The sequence below is a fragment of the Myxocyprinus asiaticus genome, chromosome 33 (genome assembly GCF_019703515.2).
Source record: "Myxocyprinus asiaticus isolate MX2 ecotype Aquarium Trade chromosome 33, UBuf_Myxa_2, whole genome shotgun sequence".
Lineage (NCBI taxonomy): Eukaryota > Metazoa > Chordata > Actinopteri > Cypriniformes > Catostomidae > Myxocyprinus > Myxocyprinus asiaticus.
In genome coordinates, this window is record NC_059376.1 from 13,169,141 (window position 1) to 13,197,029 (window position 27,889).

Sequence of the window (27,889 nt, forward strand, 5' to 3'; positions counted from 1 at the left end):
AGAATAAAACAGCTTTTAATAGGTTACTGATATGACTGGAGTCTTCATTTTAATGTGAATGGTTATGATTTCCTACATATATTGCAAAATTACAATTAATCTCTTTAGGAGTTAAACTGAGTGCACCTTTAAATCAAGGAAATTATTTAAAATGACTGAATCAACATGACTATGATAGGTTACACCAAATAAGAGTAATTTTTAAAGGGATTTTCAACAAAAACTGAAAATTTTCTCATCATTTACCCACATGCCATCCTGAATGTGTATGACTTTCTTTCTTCTGCAGAACACAAATGAATGAATATTTCAGCTCTGTAGGTCCATACAATGCAAGAGACAAAAGTGATAAAAGCATAAAAGTAAACCATAAGTCTCCAGTGGTTGAATCCATTTCTTCAGAAGCTATATGATAGGTGTGGGTGAGAAACACACTATTTAAGTCCTTTTTTACTATACATTCTCCTCCCTGCCCAGTATTTGGCGATATGCATGAAGAATGCGAATCGCCAAAAACGAAAGAAGGTGAAAGTGAAAGTGGAGATTTATAGTAAAAAAAGGACTCAACCACACCTATCATATCACTTCTGAAGACATGGTTTTAACCACTAGAATCATATGGATTACTTTTATGCTGCATGTATGTGCTTTTTAGAACTTAAAAGTTCTGGCCACCATTCACTTGCATGAAATGGGCCAACAGAGCTGAAGTATTCTTCTAAAAATCTTTGCTTGTGTTCTGCAGAAGAAAGAAAGTCATACACATCTGGGATGGCATGAGGGTGAGTAAATAATGAGATAATTTTTATTTTTGGGTGAACTTTCCCCTAAAGGGACAGATTACAGTAGTTAGAAATTGCTCCTTAAAGTAACAACTATACATTTTTATGATGCATCAACCAATTCAAATTTGAGTTCTTAAATGGATCATTTGTGGTAGAATAAAGAATCCCACTGTACTGTTAACTTTAAACCACCTTTTAACAAGGTTTCTGCTCATTCAGTTATATTGCATCAATAGATTAAAAGGTTTTATGATGGAAACATCTAGTGAATATACAGTAACTCTCATATAAAAGTTGTGTTTTGTGGAAATTTATGTAGGCAGACACTCACCTCTATGGAGGGGGACTTGGGTTTCACCGATGTGTGATTTAAGGGTAAGTGTGACTCAGGCCTCAGTGACTGAAAAAACAAAGCAAAGCCCAACAGAGACTTCAACATTGTACAATACATTTAGGCCCCATTTAGATATCCAAATCACTGATGCAGGTTTCTGCCATTGAATTATTTAGTAATAAACTCAGCAAAAAAAGAAACGTCCCTTTTTCAGGACACTGTATTTTAAAGATAATTTAGTAAAAATCCAAATAACTTTACAGATCTTTATTGTAAAGGGTTTAAACAAAGTTTTCCATGCTTGTTCAATGAACCATAAACAATTAATGAACATGCACATGTGGAACGGTCGTTAAGACACTAACAGCTTACAGACGGTAGGCAATTAAGGTCACAGTTATAAAAACTCAGGACACTAAAGAGACCTTTCTACTGACTCTGAAAAACACCAAAAGAAAGATGCCCAGGGTCCCTGCTCATCTGCGTGAACGTGCCTTAGGCATGCTGCATGGAGGCATGAGGACTGCAGATGTGGCAAGGGCAATAAATTGCAATGTCCGTATTGCGAGACGCCTAAGACAGTGCTACAGGGAGACAGGAAGGACAGCTGATCATCCCTGCAGTGGCAGACCACGTGTAACAACACCTGCACAGGATCGGTACATCCGAATATCACCGAACAGTATGGCAACAACAACTGCCCGAGTTACACCAGGAATGCACAGTCCCTCCATCAGTGCTGTATAGGCTGATAGAGGCTAGACTGAGGGCTTGTAGATCTGTTGTAAGGCAGGTCCTTACCAGACATCATCGGCAACAATGTCGCTTATGGGCACAAACCCATCTTCGCAGGACCAGACAAAAAGTGGCAAAAAGTGCTCTTTACTGACGAGTCGCATTTTTGTCTCACCAGGGGTGATAGTTGGACTGAGCATTACACCGAGGCCTGTACTCTGGAGCGGGATCGATTTGGAGGTGGAGGGTCCGTCATGGTCTGGGGCGGTGTGTCACAGCATCATCGGACTAAGCTTGTTGTCATTGCAGGCAATCTCAACGCTGTGCGTTACAGGGAAGACATCCTCCTCCCTCATGTGGTACCCTTCCTGCAGGCTCATCCTGGCATGACCCTCCAGCATGACAATGCCACCAGCCATACTTCTCGTTCTGTGCGTGATTTCCTGCAAGACAGGAAAGTCAGTGTTCTGCCATGGCCAGCGAACAGCCCGGATCTCAATCCCATTGAGCACGTCTGGGACCTGTTGGATCGGAGGGTGAGGGCTAGAGCCATTCCCCCCAGAAATGTGCGGGAACTGGCAAGTGCCTTGGTGGAAGAGTGGGGTAACATCTCACAGCAAGAACTGGCAAATCTGGTGCAGTCCATGAGGAGGAGATGCACTGCAGTACTTAATGCAGCTGGTGGCCACACCAGAGACTGACTGTTACTTTTGATTTTGACCCCTCTTTGTTCAGGGACACATTATTCCATTAATTTAGTCACATGTCTGTGAAACTTGGTCAGTTTATGTCTTAGTTGTGAATCTTTATGTTCATACAAATATTTACACATGTTAAGTTTGCTGAAAATAAAAGCAGTTGAAAGTGAGAGGATGTTTCTTTTTTTGCTAAGTTTATGTAAATGTATAAACAACTGCCACAACAACTATAGAAATAGCTCCCTGAGTTACAAATAGCCTATCCAGTAGCCTTTATCAGAGAAGTTTGCATGATCAACATGGTGTCATGTAAGCTATGGCACTGAACCACTGATTATCCTGATAACAACAGGAATTAAAACAGTTATTAAAATTGAATGTGCAATCATTGTTCTGTATGAAAATCACAAACAATTAAATAATATTACTAAAAGTTGATTAAAGACAAATTTACAGTTTCCATAGTCATGGTGTGCATCTAGGTGCAACAAAGATGGACGGCTGACCTGTATAATTAGACTTGAATTGTTTTGTCTTGTTTATTTGTTATCCAAAGAGCTATGTTGGCGTTTGAGTGCCATGGTTAAAGATTTCGAGCATAAAGTCATAATATTATGAGAATAAAATCATACTCTTTTAAGAATAAAGCCATCACATTTTGAGAACGAAGTCAAAATTATGAGAATTAAGTTGTAATATTACGAGAATAAATTGCAGTATTACAAGAATAAAGTAATATCAGACTTCTTTTGACTATACATCTATCGAAAGAAGTCTGAATTTCAAATCGCAAAACATCTTTACCACAGTACCACACAGACATTCAGGAAATTGCCTATTTTGCAATACAGTAGTTCATTCTAAGGGTATCAAACGGTATGTATCAATGTTTACATCTGCATCTATATCTGCTCAACTCTACCACAGTACTGTAATGTTTCTTTCTTACAACTTTATTCTCATAATATCACAACTTTAATCTTGTGATACTATGACATTAAAACATTACTACTTTTACCTCATAATTCTATGACTTTATTTTTGTAATATTATGACTTGAATCTTGTTAATTATATTATTCTTGCATTATTATGATTTTAATGCCATAATGTGATGAGTTTATTCACATGATTTTGTCTTTATTCTCAAAATATTGTACTGTAAATTGATTCTCTTTATGTTATGACTTTAATGTTATAATGCTACAACTTTATTGTAATTTTGTCTTTATTTTCCAAATATTCAGATTTTATTCTCGTAATGTTACAGCGTTAATGTTGTAATGCTACAACTTTATTCTCGTAATATTTCTACTTTAATGCCATAATGCTACGACGAAATTCTCGTAATTTTGTCTTTATTCTCAAAATATTATGACTTTATTCTCGAAATGTTACAACATTAATGTTGTGATGCTACCACTTTATTCTCGCAATTTTGTCTTTATTCTATATTATGACTTTATTCATGTAATGCTACAACTGTCTCATATTCCCTGTTGTTTGTATTGACTTTTATGTTGAAATTCTGGTTTAGTTTCCCTGTTCCTGTTTCCTGTTAGTTTTGTAGTCCTTTGTAGTTTCTTTTCATGATTGGTTTTCCCCTGATTGTTTCCCCAGGTGCTCCTCGTTCTCTTGTTTTCCCTTGTGTATTTAAGCCCTTATTTTCCGCCTGGTTCTTGGTCAGTCTTCATCTGTATTTTACTGTGCTTTGTTCCCTGTGTTTTGTTTCATTATGTTCTGAGTTACCTGGTTTACTTTTGTTTTATTAAAAAGGCTGCATTTAGATCCTCATTCCTGTCCTGTCTCGTCACAACTTTATTCTTGTAAAATTTTGACTTTAATGCCATAATGCTTCAACTTTATTCTTGTAAAATTTTTAATTTACCAATGCCATCATACAAGATGTCATTAGTTTAAAAAAAAAAAATCAAAACAGGTATGATCATGTGAAAAATGGTCCACACTCTTCTATTGTGAATATCTTGACAGGAGATAACCCTATTGAAGCCAGTTCATGCAGAACATTGACTGATCAGTGATGTCATCTTTCAAATATGTTAAGGTAAAGCTGTCTGCAGTAGAAGAGATGACAGCTGTCATGTAAAAAGTGAGGGAAAACAGAATGAAAGGAAGAAACAGTGCTGGACATGCTCACAGGGAACTTAAAGCATGGTGCTGCTAAACACTGCTACATCACAAGCGGTTAACAGTTCTAATAAGTATCACAAGACACCCATGCTTCATACAGCTCAACAACTGGAGACAGAACAATAGATTCTTTTATTCTACTGCAAAAGAGTGAAATTTAGAGCAAGAAATGAAAACACTAATTCATGCGCCAACAGGGTGCCTGACAAACATGTTTAGCATCTAATTCCAAAAATGTATAAACTGACAATTCAAATTCACCTCTGGTGTCCATAACTCCATCTTATAGACTTGCCAGTCCACAAAAATATATCTTAAACATGTATGAGGTTTGACTTTTTAAAAAGTCAGATTTATTTATATTGTAAGTACATAATCTATAATAACTCTCTTAAAGCATAAGCTGTTTCTTGGTTATATGGAAAGGTCTCTCTGAGGTACTGTAGTGGTCTCTCACAATGTATGTCAAGCTTTGAGACTCACGTAAACAAAACCACATGGATCGCCACTTTCTTAGAAGAGTAAATGGTACACACCATCGTGGCATTACCATACAAGGCATGGTAGACATAAGTGCAATACTCATGCTCACACCTTTTTATTGGCAAATATTCAATGTTATCTTAATACATCAGCATGTATTCATTCCATTCCTATGAGGTTTCTTGCAGTATACTGTACTCCCAGTTTTTCCCATTTTCGGAGCTAGTTTCTCAGTGATATACAGTATATACATACACTCACCGGCCACTTTATTAGGTACTTGATCTCTGTCATCAACAAGCCGTTTTCACCCACAGAACTGCAGCTCTCTAGATGTTTGTTTTTTTCGCACCATTCTCTTTACACTCTAGAGACTGTTTTGTGTGAAAATCCCAGGAGACCAGTAGTAACAGAAATACTCAAACCAGCCCATCAGGCACCAACAATCATGCCACGGTCGAAGTCAATGAGATCACATTAATGATTTTATACATTAAACTGCTCCCACACGATTAGCTGATTAGATAGTCACATGAATAAGTAGATGTACAGCTGTACCTAATAAAGTGGCCGGTGAGTGTATATTTATATATATATATATATATATATATATATATATATATATATATATATATGTATATGTATATATATATGCATTTTGTTCTTCCCTATTATGCCATAAAGATCAAAGTGAACTGTACAATTTTTCTGATTACATTTCACATTACAATTCAAAAGCTTCTGTTAAATGTCTACTTGATTTGTAAGAAAAATGCCAAAACCATAGTATGCAAAACAGCAACAATAATAAGAAGAATAGTGGTAATTGTAGCAGTAGTAAAGGGTTACACTGTACTGACTTTTCCCTGCATTCCAGTATTCTGTGCTTGTGGATAACAATCTAGCTCACACACTAAATGCCAAAATAAAGTTACAAAGTAACAGACACAATCATCCTTTGGAAAACTTACAAACAGGAAAAACTTCACAAGTTTCAGAACAGCCTGTAAAAACATTCCATTCAGATGTTTTTCAGTCATGTTTGCTCAAGTGCATTGCTACAAATCATTATAATCTACAGGAGAAACACACCCACTATCATATGTTCTTTACAGTCATAGCTTGTTAAAATAAGTCTTCATAAATCCATGCAGTATGTGTCAGGTCTCTTACCTGAGTACGATCCTCCACCGTTGCTCCTTTTCCAGGCTCAAAGTCAAAAATGCTCTTCGGCTCTGGATGCTTCCCTATGTCGCCCAGATCAGCCCTGTAACACAACCCCACACACACACACACACACACACACACACACACACACACGCAGGCCACTTTACCACAAATTCATTGTTGGTTCATGCAGCAACAGATCCTAACCTGCCTTGTGTTGTTTGTTCTCTCTTTTAAAGCTCTAGTCTATATCTCTGTCTCTCACCAGTCGGGCAGGGCTCCGTGCTGGGTAAACGTGAAGGGATCTGAATGCCTATCCTGCTGGGCAGAGTCTGAGGAAGAAGACGACGACAACCTTCCTGTTGGTAAAAAAGAAAAATGAGTCAAGTTAACCCGTATCAAATGTAATACACTTGCAATAGTGTCTGGTTTGGATGGATGGATGGATGACAGACATACAGAGAGACAGACAGAGAGAGAGATAGATTGACAGATAGATAAAGCCAAAAAAATTATGTAACATGATAATGTTTAAATGTAAAATGTAACTATTCAGCTACTTACGTTCCCTCCAGTCAAGCTCAGGCTCTACAAAAATAAAAAATGAGACAAAAACTGAAATTAGAAGAAATAACAGTAACTAAATGCATGAAACCAAGTAAGTATTTTGTTTATCTGTATTGAACTTCAGATGTTCGACAAAGTCATTATCAACACAAATTACCCAAAGGAGCTTTTTCTGCCTGATTCAACCTCATTACTCTTCAAATTAGTTTTGATGGTGTAACCTAATGTATTAAGGTTGATTTGGTGATGTTACATAATTTTATGACTTGAATAAACCAGGGCCGCGTTTCCCAAATGCATTGTAAGCTTAAGTTGATCGTAGAGACTATAGGCGCCAATGGTTTCTATGATCAACTTATGCTTACAATGCTTTTGGGAAATGCAGCCCAGTTCATTTAGATGTTTCCACATCAATGTTTTAGGTTAAAATTTTGTTCAGTATAAAATCTAACTGATCAATATCTAAGGGCATGTAATCAGGCTGCAAAGGTTAATTCATAAGCTATCACTATTGCGCTCTTGAGCTCCTGTAATTATACTTTAAGTCACTTTAGTTAAAAGTGTCAGCTAAATGACTACATAACTCTCTATTTAAAGACCAATAGCATGTCAGATTCTCACATGAAAACCCTTTATTAAAGTCTTTCACTGTATGAAGGCACAATTAGACTCAGTCAACAAAGGTGTCTATGGAAACACATTGAGCAAGTCTGATAATGCTGCAATATGCTGTTTATAATTACTCAACTACATTAAGTGGTGTTCCAGTCATTAAAGTTGGTTAACCGAAGCAGTAATACTCAAGCATCTGAATATTAATCAAGTTCAAGACTCTGGCCAGACATCCTAGAGGGCTTTTGTGAAGTTTTGGTTAACAGCAATTTGTGGTAAAGCACTGTAAAATTCAACAGGAGTTTTCATGCAGCAAACCCCCACAATTCTGATGCTATTCTTGGAGGTCTTTAAGAGATAGTTCACTAAAAAATAAAAATGTTGTCATCACTTCCTCACCCTCATGTCATTCTAAAACAGTATGAAGTTATTTTTTTCTGTGGAAAATCTCCTTTTGTGTTCCACAGAAAAAAGAAAGTCCAGTGGGTTTGGAACAACATGAGGGTGAGTAAGTGATCATATCATTTTCATTTTTGTGCGAACTCTGCCTTTAAAATCAGCTTTAGTGTTATATGCAATAACAGTTTTTTGGCTTTTGTATGAGTATGTAATCAGTATAGATCAAACTCAGAGGATTTACTGGTGAAGGGAAGGGACATTGCTGTACCCTAAATCCCATCATGCTCAGTAAGGCCTATCTGGTTTCACTTTCAAAGAGTCAGTTGTGCACTTTCTTCCTGAGTTCTGCATGTGGTGAAAGATAAAACAATGTTCAAGAAAGAAAGTCTAAAATTTCTAAGCCAGCGTTGTCATTTATTCTTTTTGTACAATCTGACAGTGTATAACAGAAATTAATTTCCTCATTGTTTCCAAAGAAAGAAAGGAGAGAGAGAGAGAGAGAGAGAGAGAGAGAGAGAGAGAGAGAGAGAGAGAGAGAGAGAGAGAGAGAGCATATACCTTCTGGTTTCTTATGGATTTGTCTGAACATGCTCCTGTACCAGTCCTTGGGCTTGTTTACACTCTGGTAAAGAAGGTTGGGAAAGAGGAATATGCACTGTTCATTGTTCTAAATGAAAACAACATAATATGGCTACATAATTAACATAATTTCATAACATGTCCATCACCCTTTTTAACAACATCAAGATTTTAGGTTAAATTTATATGTATGTATAAGAGAATATACATTTTGACCTATGTTTTAGGTGCTTTAGGTGAATTTTTTTTACAATTTTTCAAAAAATGTTATAACTTTTTGCCTTCACTAGCTCATTTTAAATGATCCTGTGTGAAATAAAATTTCAAAAAGCACATATATGCATGTACAATAATTATAAAACAATGAGCTATACTAAAAAAAATAAATAAAAAAAAAAATAATAAAAATAAACTTTCACTTTTGTCCATATTATTTAAAAATACATGTAACCAAGTGAACTTAATTTAACTTAGTTGTTGCATTGGAAAAAATATTTATCCATTTGTGTTTGGATAATATGAATATTTGTTTGATTAACTGAAACTGGGCAGGGGATTTCTAGTTCCCAGCATGCTTTCCTTTGGACACAATAGGGAGACTAAATGTTCAAATTAAATGATATTTTGTGTGTTTCTGTGTAAGATGAAGATAAAGGGGGATACTTGTTCAGTCCCGTTCACCCCGCCAGCGACATCGCGTGAGACAGCGACACCATCGCATTCATTTTCAATGAGAGCACAGCAACTTCCGGCGACACGAGCTGTCACGACCGTTGGCGACAGAGATCGCCATGGGAAGCGACAAGTTGAGAAAATTTCAACTTTATGTAAATTACGAGCGACATTCGCGAGTGACTACCAATGAGAGTGAAGACAGAGGAGCTTATGTCATCCATCTCCAGGCAGGGTGAGTGTGAGATACTGGAGTGGACTCGAATGCAGGAGACGAAGGAGAAGTTAAAAGTTTCTGTGTTCGATTTCACTATATTTCACTATATCACTATAAACCTTAACTTCAGCAGCCTCCTTGGCGATCAGGATTTCAAGCTTGATTACACTTCATAGCGCCATCTAGCGCTCTGCGCAAGGACTAAGACGTGTAATCGAGCTTGAAATCATGATCGCAAGACCATTTTGGTCTGTTCTCACTCAAAACCGATTGGATCCCTTCAGAATACATGGATTAAACTACTGGAGTCTTATGGATTACTTTTATGCTGCTTTTATGTGCTTTTTGGAGCTTCTAAGTTTTGGTCACCATTCACTTGCAGAGCTCCGTTTGTGTTCAGCAGAAGAAAGAACACATACACATCTGGGTTTTCATGAGGGTGGGTAAATGATGACAGAATTTTCTTTTTTGGGTGGACTATCCCTTTAAGAGTACATTTTAATTTTAAGTTAAGAAAACTCATTTCAAACACGTGGAACCACTCTCCACAATTGAATCAAGTTCAGCCAAATAGTTATTTTTCTGAGTGAAAATGCTGTTTAAAATAGCTTTTGATGGAGTATAGTATGTCATACCACAGGACTTGTTAACTTTCCAAAAGTATTTCATGTCATCTACCAATGTATTGCTCAGTACATAAAATGTGCTAACAAGTAAGCTATGTTATAACTGACACTTTGTGGTGTTGTACCAGGCCGGTGAATGATTTGTGGGATTGCAGTGATTCAGTGAGAGTATGTTGTGTGGAGACTCACAGATCGAGATGCAATTGGCATCCCTGTTTCATCTACAGGGCCGATTCCAGAGAACTTTATCAGTCGCTCCTCTCGTGGGGCAGAAGTCCGGGGCAACGTGGCAGAGCCTCCACTTTTCATTCCACCATTAGACAATCCATCTGAGAGAGCATAACAAAAACAGTGAGATTACTGTTTAATGGTTAAAACATTATCAAAATAATACAAGTAATCGCTACTAATTTGGTTTAGAGGATGGGAGATTTATCCAATGTTAGTGCACTACACTTTCCCCCAATATCTGGAACATGCAATTAATAATGACTTTATTTTGAACACCCACTTAAAAACAAGATTAAGATGTGATTTATTTGGATTTCTACAAATATGTCTCAAAATCCTATAAAGGATTTACTGTTTGTCTGTGTAGGACCGTAGTATGATCCGAAACTGCGTGTTGGGAATCCACCTCCATTGACCTCAGAAACCTGATGCAAACATTAGAATGCAGTCAGCACACACTCACAAATGTATAAACAATGAATTAAAAAGAACAGGCAAATGTATCAAATGTTTATAATTACTAAGGCAAAATCAACACATTGCCTTTTATTTGTATTTTCAAAATCAACTCTTTCTAGGTCCCTTTTTAATAAATCTAAGCAAATTTGTGACGTTGATCATGATAATTCCTTTGTGCAAATGGTCAGATTTCTTTGATCCCATTGAAGCACAAAAGATGCTTTTTAGAACATTCTCAAATCATGCTTATTAACATGGATCAACAGGTTCGGAACAACTTTTGGAGTCCATGCCAGCTCATAAAAGTGAGAAAACCATGTACATGTTTCAACCTTTTACTTGAATTAATATGATGATAATATAATTTCTAATGAAAATATTCCTATTAAACTATAAAAAATAAAAAAATAGTGCAAAATTGCATTTTCACTAGTAGACCACAATAATATATATATATATATATATATATATATATATATATATATATATATATATATATATATATATATGAAAAATCACTGTGTAACAAGCAACAGTTAACATACTGTACAGTAGTTGTATTTTTGAATTACGGCCACAAGAGGGCAGAACAACATAAAATGCACACATATTCAGTCAATTTGAAGTTGTTTTGTAACAGTGTCACAGTCAATGTAAGTTAATCAAAGCTCTTCAGATAGTGGCGTCATGTAGATTTTTTTCACAGGATGCTTTAGTTGCACTATTGCAGTTGCACAAATTGCTACTGATGTTTTGCACCTATGCTCTTGCCTTGTGTTGTAAAGATGCAGGAGCTGAACTGCTGTGGAATGGACTTAAGGGAGGTGTAGGAAGACCAGGAGAGATCACTACAACTTCTGGTGTCATATCTGGAGTCATGAATTGCTGGTTCACTCCACTGCTGGGAAGAGCCTTATCTGAGAAAATTATCCGTGAGCCATTCAGATGGTCATACACCTCCACTCTTTTCTGGGAGAGACAGAGAAAGAGACATTTGATTTCACAACCCAGAATCTGAGTTTCGATACAACTAAACCGTGGATGAGACTTTTAGTCTTATTGTCAACTACAACCACAATTCCAAAAAAGTTGGGACAGTATGCAAAATGGCAATAAAAATGAAAAGTACATTTTGTACTTTGACTTGTATTCAAACAAAAACAGTAAAAGACAAGGTACTTTATGCTTTACCTAATCAACAGCATTGCTTTTTGAAGATATAAGTTTTTTCTGAAATTGATGCCTGCAACACATTCCAAAGAAGTTGAGACAGGGGCAGTTTAGGACTATTATAACACGGCTCTCTGGAATACTTGATTCTGATTGGTCAATGGCACCATCTAGCGGTCCGATATTGCTCTGTAACAACCGCACATCCACGTATCAGACCGCTCATCCGTGTTCTGCAAGCCGTCTCTCCTGCTTCACGTAGCACTCAATCAATGTTTCATGTGCATTTATTACATTTATTTGGCCGACAGTCTTGTAATAAGATGCATAGTGAGCAGTTAGACATTCATTAATAACAAAATAAACACCAACAGAACTCCGACGCAAGGATTTCAGATGTTCAGCAATTTATTTCTTCTCACATAATTACACAATTTACACAATGCAAATCAATGTTTCTTGTCCATTTATATGTTTATTTGGCAAATAGTCTGTAATAGGCTGAATAATGAGGAGTCAGATGGTCATTTTCACAAAATAAACACCAACAGAACTCTGACGCACACAGGAGATGGATTTTAGCTGTTCAGCAATTTCTTCTCAAATCACATTATTTAACGCAAATAATTATTTGATGTCCATATATTTATTTATTTGGTTAGTAGCCATGTAATAAGTGGGATAATGTACAGTCAGCCAGTTGTTATCACACATTATTACACTGCTCTCTGGAATACTTGATTCTGATTGGTCAATGGCGGCATCCAGCGGTCAGATATTGCTCTGTATCTACTGCATATCCGGGGATAAAGACATATCAGACCGCTCATCCGGGTTCTACGATACATCTCTCCTGCTTCTCGGCTCACTGTGTGATCTCTTCAATTAAGCTAATAAAATAATTTCAACTCAAATCAATGTTTCATGTGCATTTTTTTGTTTATTTGGCAAGTAGTCTTGTAATAGGCTGAATGATGAGGAGTCAGACGGTCATTTTTACAAAGTAAATACCAACAGAACTCCGACGCAAACTGGAGGTGGAATTCAGCCTTTCAGCGAATGTATTACTTATCACATAATTACATAATTTTAATGCAAATCAATATTTTATGTCCATGTATTTATTTATTTATTTGGTTAATAGCCATATGATAAGCAGGATAATGTACAGTCAGCCAGTTGTTATCGCACAATAAACCACTTCAGGGTGATGCAAGACTGATCACCCTGTTGGGGTTTATTGTGCGATAACAACCGGCTGACTGTATATTATCCCTTACAAAAAAAATAATCTGACGAGTTGAAATAACAAGGTGATATTAAAGAGGGGATGTTAAACAGGTGAGGCAATCTTGTTATAGTATATAAGGACCCTCGAAAAAAGCCTAGCCCTTCAAGAGCTGGGATGGGTCAAGGCTCCAATTTGCCAACAGATGCGTCAGCAAATAATCCAGTGCTTTGAGAACAATGTTCCCCAAAGACAAATTGGAAGGATTTGGGGTATTTCACCCTCTACATGCACAATATGGTTGAAAGATTCAAGGGATCCAGTCAAATCTCAGTGCATAAAGGTCATGGCCTAAAACCACTTCCAAATGTGCATGATCTTCGATCCCGCTGACGTCACTGTCTTAAAAACTATCATTCGTCTGTAATGGATATCATGACATGGGCTTGATAATACTTCGGTAAACCTTTGTCAGTCAACACCATTCTTCGCAGCATCCACAGATGCAAGTTAAGGCTTTATTATGTGAAGCAGAAGCCATACATCATCACTGTCCAGCAGCGTCGCCAATTTCTGTGGTCTCGGTCTCACCTAAAATGGAAAGTAGAACAGTGGAATTGTGTTTCGTGGTCTGACGAGTTCAATTTCAAATAGATTTTGGAAAAAATAGCTGTTGTGTTCACCAGGCCAAAGAGGAAAAGTACCATCCATATATCATCATCTTTTATAAATCATCCTTTCGGAAGACGGTCCACCCTCTTGCAGAAAAAGGGCTCTTTGTGGCCCTGTAGTTTGTGGCGCCACAACAGGAGAAACTCATTACTACCTCATTGCACAGCCCTTTCTGAGTGGCGACCCTCATTTAAACTCCCTAAGATATGAACCTTGGCCAACAGGGTCAAGAAGAGGTACCAGTGCCAGCTATCAAGCCTGAATGGTGATAAGAGGTTGCGGAGTTGGTTTTGCCTCACCAAAATGTCTTGCTGGCAGCTTGTTTTTTGCCCTTCTCTACCTCTCCCTCTTGACTTGGACTCCACAATCTCTCCCTTTCCACTCTCGCTGTGACCTGACTAATGCTTCCTCTCTCTGTTTGAACTCTAGGGATCATGGGAAGATCCCGGTGTTCTCACAGAGGGCGAAACTGTATCTTGTTAAATCATGCAGCTTCCTTTGTAAGCTGGGAGAACAGGGCTTTTTCATGGAAATCCAAGTATAGACCATGAATAACCCTCTCTTTCTTTCCTTCTGTCATTGTGTTAGTGGTTGTTTTAACGTATCTTTATGTGTTTTCAGGGCATCTTTCAAGGTGATGTTGAACTGTCCAGGCACTGCCAAGGTTCATAAGTAACTCAAGTGCAAAGTACTTCACAACAACTAAGAGAGCTTAGCTGTTTGTGAAATGCTGAAAGCACACTTTGAACTTCAACTGATGCTGAAATATTTTGAGGGTTAAGAACTGATGTAGACTTCTCAGAATTTATGAACCAATGGAATCATAAACAGAGTGTACAAACATATACTGTATATATGTAAAATCATTTCCAACCTTTAATCATGTTCAACTTTAAAGGTGCACTCCATTTTTTTAAGTATGTCAAAGTGGCTTACATTGGTTTACACTGATGCCTAGTAGCCTGGATGCTGCATCATTCAAACACACATTAGATTTCAGTTGCAATGTAGAAATTCACTATGCACAGTAAACCAGGATTAATTTAATCCATGAATGAAAGTGTTCAATAGCAGGGTAGTTACTGAGATTAAGTGAGTAGTATTCAGCTGGTCATGTGATGCTAACAGGGCTGCCCCCATGAGGCACCCCTGCCCCTGTGAAGAATAAAAGAGCTTATAAGATTACTGATATGACTGAACTCTTCATCTCACATGAGTGTTCATGATTTTATAGATATGTTTCAAAATTACTATTAATTTCTTTAGAAGTAAAACAATTTAGTGCACCTTTAAGATAGAAAGTTCTGCTTCAGGACCGAGATTTTACATGGTTATTGTTAGTAAATAAAAACATCCTTAAAATTAAACACTGAAATGTATTAATAACTATAAACTATAAACCATTTATAACATTAATAAAATATTATAAAAAATAAAGGGTCAATTTAATAATATCAAATACATATCATTAAATTAAATTAAATGATTAAAATAGCTAATTTAGCATGGTTTTTGTTCCTTGCTCTCCATGGCCCTATCAGAACAGACATGTGACCCATGTTTGGGTAGAAGCCCACCACTGTTTTAGCCCACATCTTACCTGAGACTGCATGTCATCTGCAGGGGACCTAGTCAGTAATCTCTCAGATCTCAGATTGTCTGCCTGAAAGAAACACAATAGAATAAAATGCTATCAAAATCATACAATGCCACCAAAAGGCACAAACAAATACAGAGGCATTGGAAGATAAATCTTTATATGCTTTTATGATTTTGTGGACATGGTTCACCTTAATTACATTTATTGCCCTTCTTTCTCAAGAATCTTGAGCATTGAATAATGAGTCATGAGCACTCACGCAACTTCCATGTTGGTTGCTTTGACCAATGGTTAAAACACATTTAAATAGTTTTATGAAATTATATTAAACGTAAACATTGATAATGATTGGTGGGGCCCAGACCCTCAGTCAAGATGAGCTATTTGTAGTGCTTTTATGTGCTTGCTCAATTAGGGTGTATTAGATAAAAATATCAGACACACAGTGAACCCTATTCACTTCACATAGCTGTAGAATTAATACAGTGGAAATTAGATTAGGAAAACTAAATGTATGTTTTATGAGGTAGGATATACAGTATACAGTATACAGTATAGTTAGACATTTTGCGTTGTTCTGGAGCTTTTATTAAAGATTATAAATTTTTTTCAGTGGTATTGTTTTTAGAAAATATTGACATTTCATTATGAGTATCAGCAATGCAGCAACATTACCCATCTCATTAAGTGCGTGCCTTGGAAACAATTAGGCCTATTATGCTAGGACAATTGTTGCATGTTTCTGAACTTAAAAATGAAACTAATGTCAAATTAACCTCAAACATTATATATTATTTGTTCTTTTTAAGTCACAAAGTGTTCATTAAAAGTCAAGCATGCAATGGTCCCATGTTTTGAATGCATTAACTGTTAATTTAACAGCAAAACCCATATTGTAAATGGATGTGTGCTTCTTTTGATGGTACTCTTGAGTATTTACTCTTGAGAGTTGATCGTAAAATAGTAAAGGGATGGTGGGAGGCAATTAATGTCCCTTTATTTCCTGGGGGGAAATTTTTTTATTTTATTATTAGGACTATAAGGTACCATAAAGACCTAAACTTATCTTTTTAAAGTGTTTTTTGTCTGATAACAACTTATTGTGCAAAACCAGAGAATCACATGAATGTGAAACTAATGGCATGGGAATTCTTGCACTGTTGCTATGGCATTGTATAACTAAACAATGACCAGGGGTCAAACTTTCCAACAACCTCCATAAACGTGTGAAAACCAAAACAGAGTACCAGATCAAAATATCTCTAAAAAGTAGAAAATCTTAACACTGATTTTTTTTATTTATTTATTTATTTATTTTTACACTTTAAAGCAAGGTTGTATTTGCTGAAATTAGTTAACTACATTAGTTAACGTTTACAATAAACAATACTTTTAGAGCACATATTATTAAAGGCTACTCCAAATTTCAGCATATACTAATACATTTTTTAAATGAAAAGTTGCATACATAAACTAAGTTAATGCAATATAAACTAACATGAATACACAATGAAATGTAAAAAAAAAAAAATCACCAAAACATAAACAAAGATTAATACATGCTGTAAAAATCCTTGCTCATTGTTAGTTCATGATACTTAATGCCTTTACTAATGTAAACAAATAGAGCCTTATTGTAAAGTGTTCCCATTTTTCTTAACTACTTTACAAAAAGTGGTATTTGAAGATCCCAACTTGGTCATTATGGCAACCAGTGAGCTGTCCCACACATTAAAAGTTGCATATGACTGTAGCTTTCCATCTGACATCAACGTTTCCGCCTCTGATAGTGAGAACGTGAGCCAAGTGCTCCCAATGCAGAGAGATGTGTTTTCCATGTGGGATGATTAACTATGAACCAGAAACCATTATGATTGTGCTTTGTTTCCTGAATGCTGTCTGCTCTGCTATGAACACTGGGCTTTTCACACAGGGCATTCAATGTTGGTTCATTCTCTTTCTCTCTCTTGTTCCCTCTTTCTCTTGCCCCAGATGACTCATCAGTCTTGAATGAGCTCCATTACATAAGAGAGAAAACAACAATTGAGCATGTGTTTACATATGTGTGCTTCACAATGATCTCTCAGTGCATGAGTGCCCCTCACACTTATACACAATGTGTATGTGTGCAGTAGTGGAGCCTGGTATAGGCGATATAGGCAGCTGCCTAGGGCGGCAATGCTCTCTAGGGCAACATGACAGGGTACCTGCCTGGCCGCCCTCGCACAGAGCTTGCAAGATTGCGATGGGAGAAAGGTGTCCCGAATTGTGCCGCCCCACCCCTGCCTCGCAAGTTTGCAATGGGCGAAAGGTGCCCCGAATTGTGCCACCCCTGCCTCGCAAGATCGCCAATTCAAAAATGAAAATTCTCTCATCATATACTCACCCTCATGCCATCCCAGGTATGTATGACTTTCTTTCGTTTGCAGAATGCAAATGAATATTTTCAGAAGAATGTCTCAGCTCTGTAGATCCATACAATGCAAGAGAATGGTGGACAGAACTTTGAAGCTCCAAAAATCTCATAAAAGCAGAATAAAAGTAATCCATAAGACTCCAGTGGTTAAACTGTCTTCAGAAGTGACATGATAGGTGTCGGTGAGAAACAGATCAATATTTAAATCCTTTTTGGAGTGGTCTGGATTTCTTTTATGATGCCTTTGTGATTTTTGGAGCTTCAACGTTCTGGTCACCATTCACCTTCATTAGGGGGATTGGGGGTGTTGGGGGGGGGGGGGGGCGCCATATCCACTCTCGCCTAGGGCACCAAGTAAGCCAGAACAGTCACTGTATGTGCATTCATTTGCATGACTGTCCTGCATTATCTATCTGTGCTTATTAACATAGGTGTATTTGCATGTGCTATATCAATTGGTATCAAAGGAATAGTTCCATATTCGTATGGCTTTCTTTCTTCCACGAAACAACAAAAAAGGAGTAGGCAGTATGTTCACACTGCTCTTTTAATTTCAATGAAAGTGACCACAAAAACACCATAAGAGTGGCAAATACGACTTATGCACTATATTTTAAGTCTTCTGAAGCCATACAATAGCTTTGTGTGAGGAACAGAGTGAAATTTAAGTTGTTCACTGATAATCTTGCCCTCCACTTTAGCTTTTCAATCCCTTTCACGCTTATGCATATACATAGTTGGCATGTTGTGATGAGTTACAACGCCGTTCTGCATCACTGACATCAAACCTGTTGCAATGCATCTTCATGCAGTATTTAAATATACATGAATGCAAATGCTATTCGAGAGCTGCGGCAGAGAGGAAGATTTTCAACTAATCACAATTTCAATTTCGTTATTTTCCAAACTCTAATTTATTGTATGGCTTCAGAAGACTTGGATTATAGTGTATGAGTGAAATGGACAACTTTTATGATACCTGTATGCTGCTTTATGTCATTTTTAGAGCTTGAATGCATCAATTCCCATTCACTTTCATTGTATGAAAATGAGCAGCAAAGGCATTCTGCTAAACTTCTTCCATGGAAGAAAGAAAGTCAAACAGGATTGAAATAACACAAGGGTGAATAAATGATGACTCTGAATTCTGATTGGTTCTGAATTTTCCGTTTTGGGTGATCAAACCGTTTAAACATACAACATTTTTTGGAAAAACCAAATAAGTTCCGGAGTCAGTGTGTCCTAGCAGTTACAGTTACAGTAAGTCTGACATCATATTCATTCCGTGAACTTATAAGACACAACGGTCTTTGCAAGGAACTGCCTCTGACATTTCAAAAGATCTAACAAACAAATGATTCATGTTAACTCTTTTCTGCAGTCAATTTAATTCTGTGTGCAAAAGGGAAAACAAAATTTAGTTACACTATGGCCATTCATGTTTTACAATGAATATAATGGTGAATTGAAGGAGTGTTTGTTTAATGTACCGTCTTGTTTCTGCATGTGCAGAAAAGATAAAGAGATTCAATGTGTGTTTGTGGGTGTGTTATTATGCATATGTACGGACCTGTCAGTCGATTATGTCCTGCGCATATTATCCATTTCAATGATCTGCTCTAAACTGTCTGAAATGGTGGTGGTATAAACAACCAAGTCTCTAAATCATGAGCCTTGACATGACAAAAACCACCTTGACATGCCAGTAAAGCCACTGTAAACTGGACAGCAATGCTGCTGGCTCCTCAGACCATCATTACCTAAATGAGCACTGCGAGAGAGGCTTCGTTCACACAATCAGTGTTTGGGATAGGTGACCATATTCACTAATATGTGACTCTCAAATTGTCCTATTCAACAACAGCTTACGAGAAGGGTTTAAATACTGTCTGTATGAGTGAATAAAAAAAGGCAAGCCCCTTTTCGATTCTCATAAAAGCCATGAATAACACCTAAAATCATTACAACAGAGATTAAGTAAATATCAAAGATAGCGGCTTTTAGAAAACCGGAAAGACTTATCAGACTGTATGACATGACAGACATACAACTAGTAGTCCAGAGCAATTCAGTTGCACAGTGCTGATTTACCGAACACACTCTCAAAATACAGGAGCAAGTCCTGAAAATATAAGTGAATCAGTTTGGCCAAACTGTATGTTAAAATAACCATATTAAGCACTCTAAAACAGGAATGACAACCGTATTCTGCTGCTGTGTGAACATTGCCAGAAAGAAACAGAGAGAGAATATCACCCCTCAAATCTCTCTCAAAAAGAGGGAGAAGGACTTTAAAACACATCCTAATATGGTCAAGTCTCCCTTAGTCATCCGTTCAAGAAATATGTGCAGAAGATTCCTCCTTAGAACACATAGAGCTGATGTTTGTTTTGAATGCTCCAAGCAATATTAACTAATTACTTAAAACTCAAGCTTTCAAACAACCATCTGCAATGCATAAATGCTACATTCCACTGACAGCTGGCTTGATTTGTCCTTTGTTTTGGTCTGATACATACTGTGCTGGAAGTTGTATATGTCTAAAATGTACAGAATGCTAAAAGTTTTGTAGGCCTCATTTGTAGGGATGGGAGTAATAAGGAATTGAACGATTCTGGTCCCAGTTCTAAGAAGAAGTTATATGGTTCCTTTTTTTTTTTAATGGAACCAGTTCTGAAAAAAAAAAAAAAAAAAACTTGTTCTCCGTTCCCAATCCTACTGGTCTGGGACCAGCTTTTTCTTCCGTCAATGGACCTTAGGCAGGGTAGAAGCCATATTTAATCTTTTGAGATTGAAAATTAGGCTGTGATAGACAGAGTACAGTCCGTTCTATGGGTTTTGTACTGTTTAATATCTTTGTCAATCATTCAGCTGACAAAACATTGAAAGCATTTACATCAAACTTTCAAGACCCTTGGGTGTATGCATACACAGACTGATCTCACAGTGAACTCAGAAACAGTAGGTTGACTTTTCTTTAGATGAAATCAGACTTATCGAATTGTGAAACACTGCCCCCAGTGGTCGAAGTGGTAACTGTTGTTGGGCTTACAGGCACGTGAGAGCTCAATTTTCCAGGTGAAATGTCCACAGAGGGGTGCAAAAAGCAAGTTGTTAAGCAAGTTGTTTTCAGCTGTACAGTCTGTAATACAGTTATATAAAAAATATAAAAATCTAATTTTAGAGGGAAAAATGCAACCTCCGAATCATGCTCGTCACTGATTAAGCATCTTAATTCAGGATTACTTCCTGGTTTCAATGCGTGATCCAAACTGGGGTTTCCCACGCTGTTGACACAACACACTTCCGGTTGCACCATAAGGAAAGCTAAACACGCTGGAGCCAATGCAAATATGTCTTATAGGAGATCCTGCTAGTCGGTGTGTCTGCCTTATGTGGTCGATCCTATGGGTACCGGTACTCTCAGAATCAACATGCCAAATTCCCGTGTGATCATGTTGGTGTCCAATACTAAGTTTCTTAATTCAAACACAGGTTTCAATTCAGCAGGGCTGCTTTAACTACTATACAGTATATTTTTATACTTGTATACAACGTCTGAAGGTTCAGGAATGTATTTATTCAGAGGGACCAGCATGAACTGAGAAAGGGGGAGCTATTGGCTGTGATTATGTGTGAGAGTGGGATGAGGAATGTCGCTTTGCAGGGCTTGGCATTGACATCAAATACACTTTCCAAAAAATCTGTGGTCACTTGTCTGTCTTGCAATAACTGAGATCATCTTTGAAGCTCCACAAGGCACCACATATGCTAGTCACTTGCACTGTAAGCTGGTCATATAATTTTACTGGGGATGATCTCAAAAAACTTTTGTGATAAAAAGTACCATATACTATTGACTATCAGCATTAAGTTTGGTCCACTTTGTAGCTTATTCTGGCCAAGAACTGCCCACTTACTGTAGACAGGAAGGGGGTGTCTGATCAATAAAAGATCCTCTTCAAGTCACCAACCACAGTTTTTGTAATGTAATGTTTAGGTTTAGGTAAATCTGAAAGTGAAGATACCAAAATAATAGACTGATGTAACTCAAATAACTACTTCTTTGTGAAGGGTTGTACAGACAACACTAAAGAAGTTAGTATCCTCTGAAGAGCTCTTTATTGCACCTTGAAACACTGTAAAAACCAAGAAATTGTAAAGCCACCCGATCAAATAGGAGCCTGCATTTTAGAAAGCTTTTGCCATTATAGTGTGCAATATGCATCAGTAACATGATCAAACAGGAGCTCGATATGTTGCTACCAAATGTGCATGTACCCTGACATCAACCCCTTTCTATCGAGTTACTGACATGCACCTTCCACCATCAGACATCTCTGAATCAATTCAAATGTATTTACCATTTCCTGTAGCGCAACTGAGAGACACGAGTTCTGGTCCCTTGGGAACCAGGAAATAATCACGTTCACATAAATCAATGATGAGCGTAATTTTGACATTGCATTTTCCCAATAAAGTTAAATTTGTACTCCACTGACAGTTAGTTTTAGGGTTAGGGTTTAAGAAAGAGGGTGCGGTAAATAAAATGTGCTTTTGCTGTTGACTATATTACATCATTTAAAAACTTAAAGGAATAGTTCACCCAAAAATGAAAATTCCCTCATCATTTACTCACCCTTATGCCATCCTAGATGTGTGTGACTTTCTCTCTTATGCAGAACACAAATTATGATTTTTAGAAGAATAGCTCAGCTCTGTAGGTCCATACAATGCAAGTGAATGGGTGCCAAAATGTTAAAGCTTCAAAAATCAAATAAGTCAGCATAAAAGTAATCCACAAGACTCCAGTGGTTAAATCTGTATCTTCAGAAGCGATATGATACTGTAGGTGTGGGTGATTCACATTCTTCATGCATACCACCCCCTACTGGGCAGGGAGAAGAATTTTTATATTAACCCAGGGTTATTCTTAACCCCTGGAAAACCGAATCCTGGGTTATCCAGTTTTATGTTACACACGGTTCATTCTTTATCTTGGATTAATAATGAATCCTGGGTATTCATGTTCCGATGTTTCACACTGTACTTTCTTAAACCCAGAGTTAACGTTCTTATTTGCATATTTGTGGTGTTGAATACAATGATTAGATGAATGCAGCTCGTGACGGACACACAGCCTGTCAATCTTCTGTGAAAAGTCGCCAAGCAAATAGTCTCTGTTTGTCTTTCGTATTCTGAAATATGCCACAAAAACACAGAATACTGTCTCTTCATCATGGCAGTTATCGTGTTTGCCACCACTGTTGGACCGGTTTCCCTCAGATGGAGAATGTAAACAGCACGTGAAAGTTTCAGCAACGGTACAAAGCGCATGAATATTTAATGATATAAGTAATGAGGCTTTATTTGATTGGTTGTCTGTTGCTAAACTTTCTGAAACATTCTAACACTGCATTGTTTCACATTGTATACCTTTGGCACCGCAACGCAGGGTTAACCTCGCAAATGCGGTGCTAACCCCGCTCAGGAGCAGGGTTTCACAACCCCGGGTAAAAAGGGGTGCTAACCCCCTTTCAAAATTGTGTGAAACATTACTTTACCCGGGTGTAATAGATTCGAGGAATGAGTAAGCGGGAGACAGCGAATCCAACTCAAAGGTAAATTTATTTACACACACAAACTCGTTCGCTTTTCTGCGTAACGGTGAAACTTCATATATAAACAATCAAATGGGAATGGCGCCAACACACACGAAGCTTGTCAGCTGGGGCTCTCTCTCCCTCACTCTGAGACCTGGCCCCTTTTATTTCCCCCATCTCTCACTGTGAACAAAGAAACAGCAATTACCAGCAATTCATCTCAGGTGAAAACCCTTACCGCTTCCTCTCTCCCCAGACTAATGCTCGATCACGCCCTCGCATCCACACCGGGGTTAAAAGCGGGGTTTAGAATGAAGATAACCCAGGGGTTAAGCGCAGTATGGAAAGCCCTAAATTTTGATCTTTTTCTCACCCACACCTATCATATCTCTTCTGAAAATATGGATTAAAACACTGGAGTCCTATGGATTACATTTATGATGCCTTTATGTGTTTTCTGGAGTGTAAATATTTTGCCACCCATTCACTTGCATTTTATGGACCTACAGAGCTGATATATTCTTCTAAAAATCATAATTTGTGTTCTGCAGAAGAAAGAAAGTCATACACATCTGACATGGCACGAGTGTGAGTAAATGATGAGATAATTTTCATTTTTGGGTGAACTATCCCTTTAAAACAACTCACTTTACAACCCGCTTTTGGCACCACTATGTGGACATTTCACCCGTAAACTGGAGCTAACACATGCCCATCCATTTAACAACACTTCCACCTTTGGCCACTTTGGGTCAGTGGTTTGAATTTCGATAAGCACAGACTGATTTCAGTGGAAGAAATTTAAACCTACGGTCGCCAAAATCACAATGAGCTCAGTCTGGCATCAGACAGTCCATAAATAATCCATGGTCATACTTTCTGAGGCTTGTATAGGCCAAGGTTTAGCTATTAAGTTCGAGTTTAATAGCAGTTCAAGTTTGGTACAAAGAGAAGGAGATTTTGTGTTTCTCCGCTCTTAATTCAATTCTTCTCTGCGTTTCATCTTGTTTTATAAGATCAGACATGCGAGAAGCCTGTTGTACGTAAATGAAAAATTATTAACATTTAATCAGGGTTCTGCATTTAATGGGCTCTTTAAAGTATTTATGATGATTAGTATGATTAAGTATTGAGGCCTTTTTCTCAGAGGAGCAAACATGCATACCATCTGTGAGGAGTAATAGGTTGGATTAAGAGGCCTAATGAATGTCCGCTAGATGGTAGGGGTCAGTACCGTAAATTAATTACTGTGGTTCAGTTACTTCCACATGTCATGATGCATCTGTATTTAAGCGTGCATGTCTGTGTGAGTTGCAAAGATGGTTTGCTATAGTCAGATTGTTGTAATAACACCCTTAATAAATTGTATAATTGCATTCCAAACAGCTTCCACATCAAAGTGCAGATTATTGAAAACTGCTTGGATCAGCCTTATGATACAGTATTATATTGATTAACAATACCTGTGATTTATGTTTTAGGCCTATACTTATAAACAGCAAACGACTCAAGATGTTTGCTGGGCTACTGACAACAAAAATGCTGAACTAAGATGAGATTTAATACAGTATCTATTTACTTTCTTCTGTCAGCCAATCAATACAGAGGGCATGATGGCGCACATCAAAACAGATGACATCATGTCTGAAACTAGTGATAGACCTATACAGTCCTAATATCAATCTACATGCCCAGACTTTCTGGAAATACAAGACTTTAAGAAAAACTGAAGTAAAACAATTATTTCCATGGGAAAATTTAAGCACATCATCTATGTTCTGGGATACTCTATGTATTCTAAGATTGCAGTATGAGGGAGTGCCCTATGGAACATTTCTGATACAACCCCACCTGTTTACTCAGCAGACTTCAGTATGGAGGGAGTGCACTACAATACAGGGGTGAATAACTCTTACATAATCCTAAATCACATGCTTTATATCTGGTAGGATATTTTTTTATACAGTTATTGCTCTTTGGCCATCAGTGACTCAAAGTGCAAGTGTTTAAAAACACCAGCTGATCTATTATCACAAGACATAATGAGATTTTGGTGAGTATTAACTGTTAGCTCGAAGGTAATGACTTGCAGCACTAAGGCACTTGTGACAGCTGTGGCCTGAGAGTTTGTTTTATGGAAGCATACATAAGCACATGTACATATGATTATATTTGATAAGATCATGACAATCCTTAATTTTTTACAGCACGTGGCCACCAAGGCCTACCATCTACTGACAATGAGAATTGCTTTAAGGTGAAGAATATTTTAAAAAAATGTCTATGTGATAAATTCTTTCCTATAACCCAGCTTAATATGCAGAGACAACTTCAAGCAAAGCATCTGTAAGCTGATGTACAAAACAATCATTATTTTTTCAAAATTACACACTTCGAGTGGTTAACATAGGGTCCGATGTACTTTTACTCAACATTTTCATAAGCATTTCCATGAAAGGCACTGGATTATCAATGGTAAAGTGGAATGGGAGAGTTAATTTGTCTTGTTGACAGCAGTTTGGACCATGACATCATTGTCCAAAGGTCACAGGACAAAAGAAGCACAGGTCAGTTTGAGGCTAAACTCTTCAGCTTTTCAGGCCAGTTTCACTATGTGTAGAGTTTGACCATTGTGCACAATAGCTGAGCCAAAGAGAGAACTGTACTGACAAGATTTTGTTGTTCCTGTGTCAAAAAGGCAAGGAAAAATCTTGTCAAATTAAGCCAGCTGACCTTCATAACAATAGCAAGTTCATTCTTTGCGGTGTGAGAAAAATCCCTCACTAAATCACTGGACTAACAAAGGGGCAAAACACATCTCATCTGACTCTAAAATCAACTGTGATTCAAATGTGATATAACTCTCAAAAGACCTAGAGGTGATAAAAGATCATGATAAAATTGATCATGTTCTCTCATTATTGTCTTTTTATGCTGCAGACCATCATACATTACTGTCAAATGGTGAGTAAACCTTGACAGCAATGGCAAGTCAGAAACCACCAATTAGTGACCACGTTTTTATGCACTTAAGAAAAGAGTTTATTCCAGGTTTTTTTCAGAAAGCGGCATTATGAAACCTCATGTAAACAATAACTGCAATTTTCTTATGCCCCTTAATGGATTAAGAAAAAGCTGTTTAACACACCTTGGAACTACTGAATAACAAACGTCATAGGATGGAGCCCAGCGTAGAGAATTCAGTACTTCTGGGAATAACGTATGAAAAGCAGTAACACTATAAACTATAATCATTTATACACACCCATGTAAAATAACGACTGTCCCTGATGTTTACGTATATTTGCTCATACATTGGGGGAATCCCAGAGTTTTATGTAATAGGGAAAGCCCACTATAGCAGTGCAATTCTGCTGCCGGTCGCAATGGACGTTAAGGAAACAAACACAGCAACAACTCTGCAATATCTGGAAATAAAATAACGAAGACTACCTCAGATGCCATGTTTGTTATTTACGCAAGTGTCCTGGGGAAATTTACGTTGCTGTGGAGAAAGCTGCTTAATGACTGAGATGCATGTATACGAGAGTAAAGAGAACACCGCTTATACAGTGCATGTAAACGGGAAAACCACTTTCTCGCAATAAGCCGCTTTTTGGTGTATATGTAAACTTGGTCACTCATTTGTCCATCAGCCAGCCAATTAGTCTACTGATAGAGCTTTTGAACCTGATAAAGAGGATGTGAAGTATTATATTTACTGGACAACTAAGGTGCTGGTCACTGTAATGGGTTCAAGATAGGCAAGGAGGAGGCGGGAATCGGCCGAACAGTCAACATAACTTTAATGACATAAATAAAGTTAAGCAACATAAACACACAGACACAGACACAGTGGCCGCGTGTGTCTCTCTCTCTTTTAAACGTGTGCCTCAGGCTCGTCTTTATCCACCTCCTTGCTGATTAGGACAATTCAGCGCTGGGCGTGCATCCTCACAGCCAGGTCACGCCCTCCTCTTCGTCACACTCCCCCACCGCCCGATTCAGGCCGGGGAAAACTCCGGCTTGACATACTCCCCTACCTTCCTGGAAGGGAGGTGTTGCCCTTCTGGCCATCCTTCTGCCGGCAGATATTCCCCCCTCTCTGGAGCCCCGGGAGAGATGAGGGGAGGGAGAGGGGAGAGGGAAAGAGCGAGGGGGAGAGACAGAGAGGAGAGAGCGAAAAATTGCTTGCCGGTCCCCGGACACGCGTCGCCTGGTCCTCAGCCACACCTCCGCCCTCTGGCGGATGACAGCCGCTCCTCCCCTGGCAGACGGCAGTGAGTCCTCTGAACCCTGGTGGACGGTAATGGCTCCTCTGCTTCCTGGCAGATGGCAGCGGTTCCTCCGGCTCCCAGCGGATGGCAGCGACTACTCAATCCTCTGGCGGACGGCAGCGGCTCCTCCGCTTCCCGGCGGACAGCAACAGCAAGGACTCCACGACGGCGCATCCCTCCTCCTTCCCGGGTTTTGGCACCAATGTAAC

General features: G+C 38.0%; 1 protein-coding gene across 8 annotated transcripts in view; it reads right to left on the reverse strand.

The window, feature by feature from the left end:
- LOC127424304 (vinexin-like) overlaps positions 1-27,889 on the reverse strand; it is a 69,773-nt gene that overhangs the window by 29,709 nt on the left and 12,175 nt on the right. For all 8 annotated transcript variants that reach the window (XM_051669359.1, XM_051669358.1, XM_051669365.1 and 5 more), the window contains exons 2-10: positions 15,385-15,447; positions 11,486-11,683; positions 10,608-10,680; positions 10,214-10,353; positions 8,489-8,552; positions 6,917-6,940; positions 6,618-6,711; positions 6,359-6,452; positions 1,117-1,185 (exon numbers count right to left, since the gene is read on the reverse strand). In XM_051669359.1, coding sequence (XP_051525319.1) covers positions 1,117-1,185; positions 6,359-6,452; positions 6,618-6,711; positions 6,917-6,940; positions 8,489-8,552; positions 10,214-10,353; positions 10,608-10,680; positions 11,486-11,683; positions 15,385-15,396 — 768 coding nt within the window. In that variant the 5' untranslated portion in view covers positions 15,397-15,447. The remainder of the gene's footprint in view (positions 1-1,116; positions 1,186-6,358; positions 6,453-6,617; positions 6,712-6,916; positions 6,941-8,488; positions 8,553-10,213; positions 10,354-10,607; positions 10,681-11,485; positions 11,684-15,384; positions 15,448-27,889) is intronic.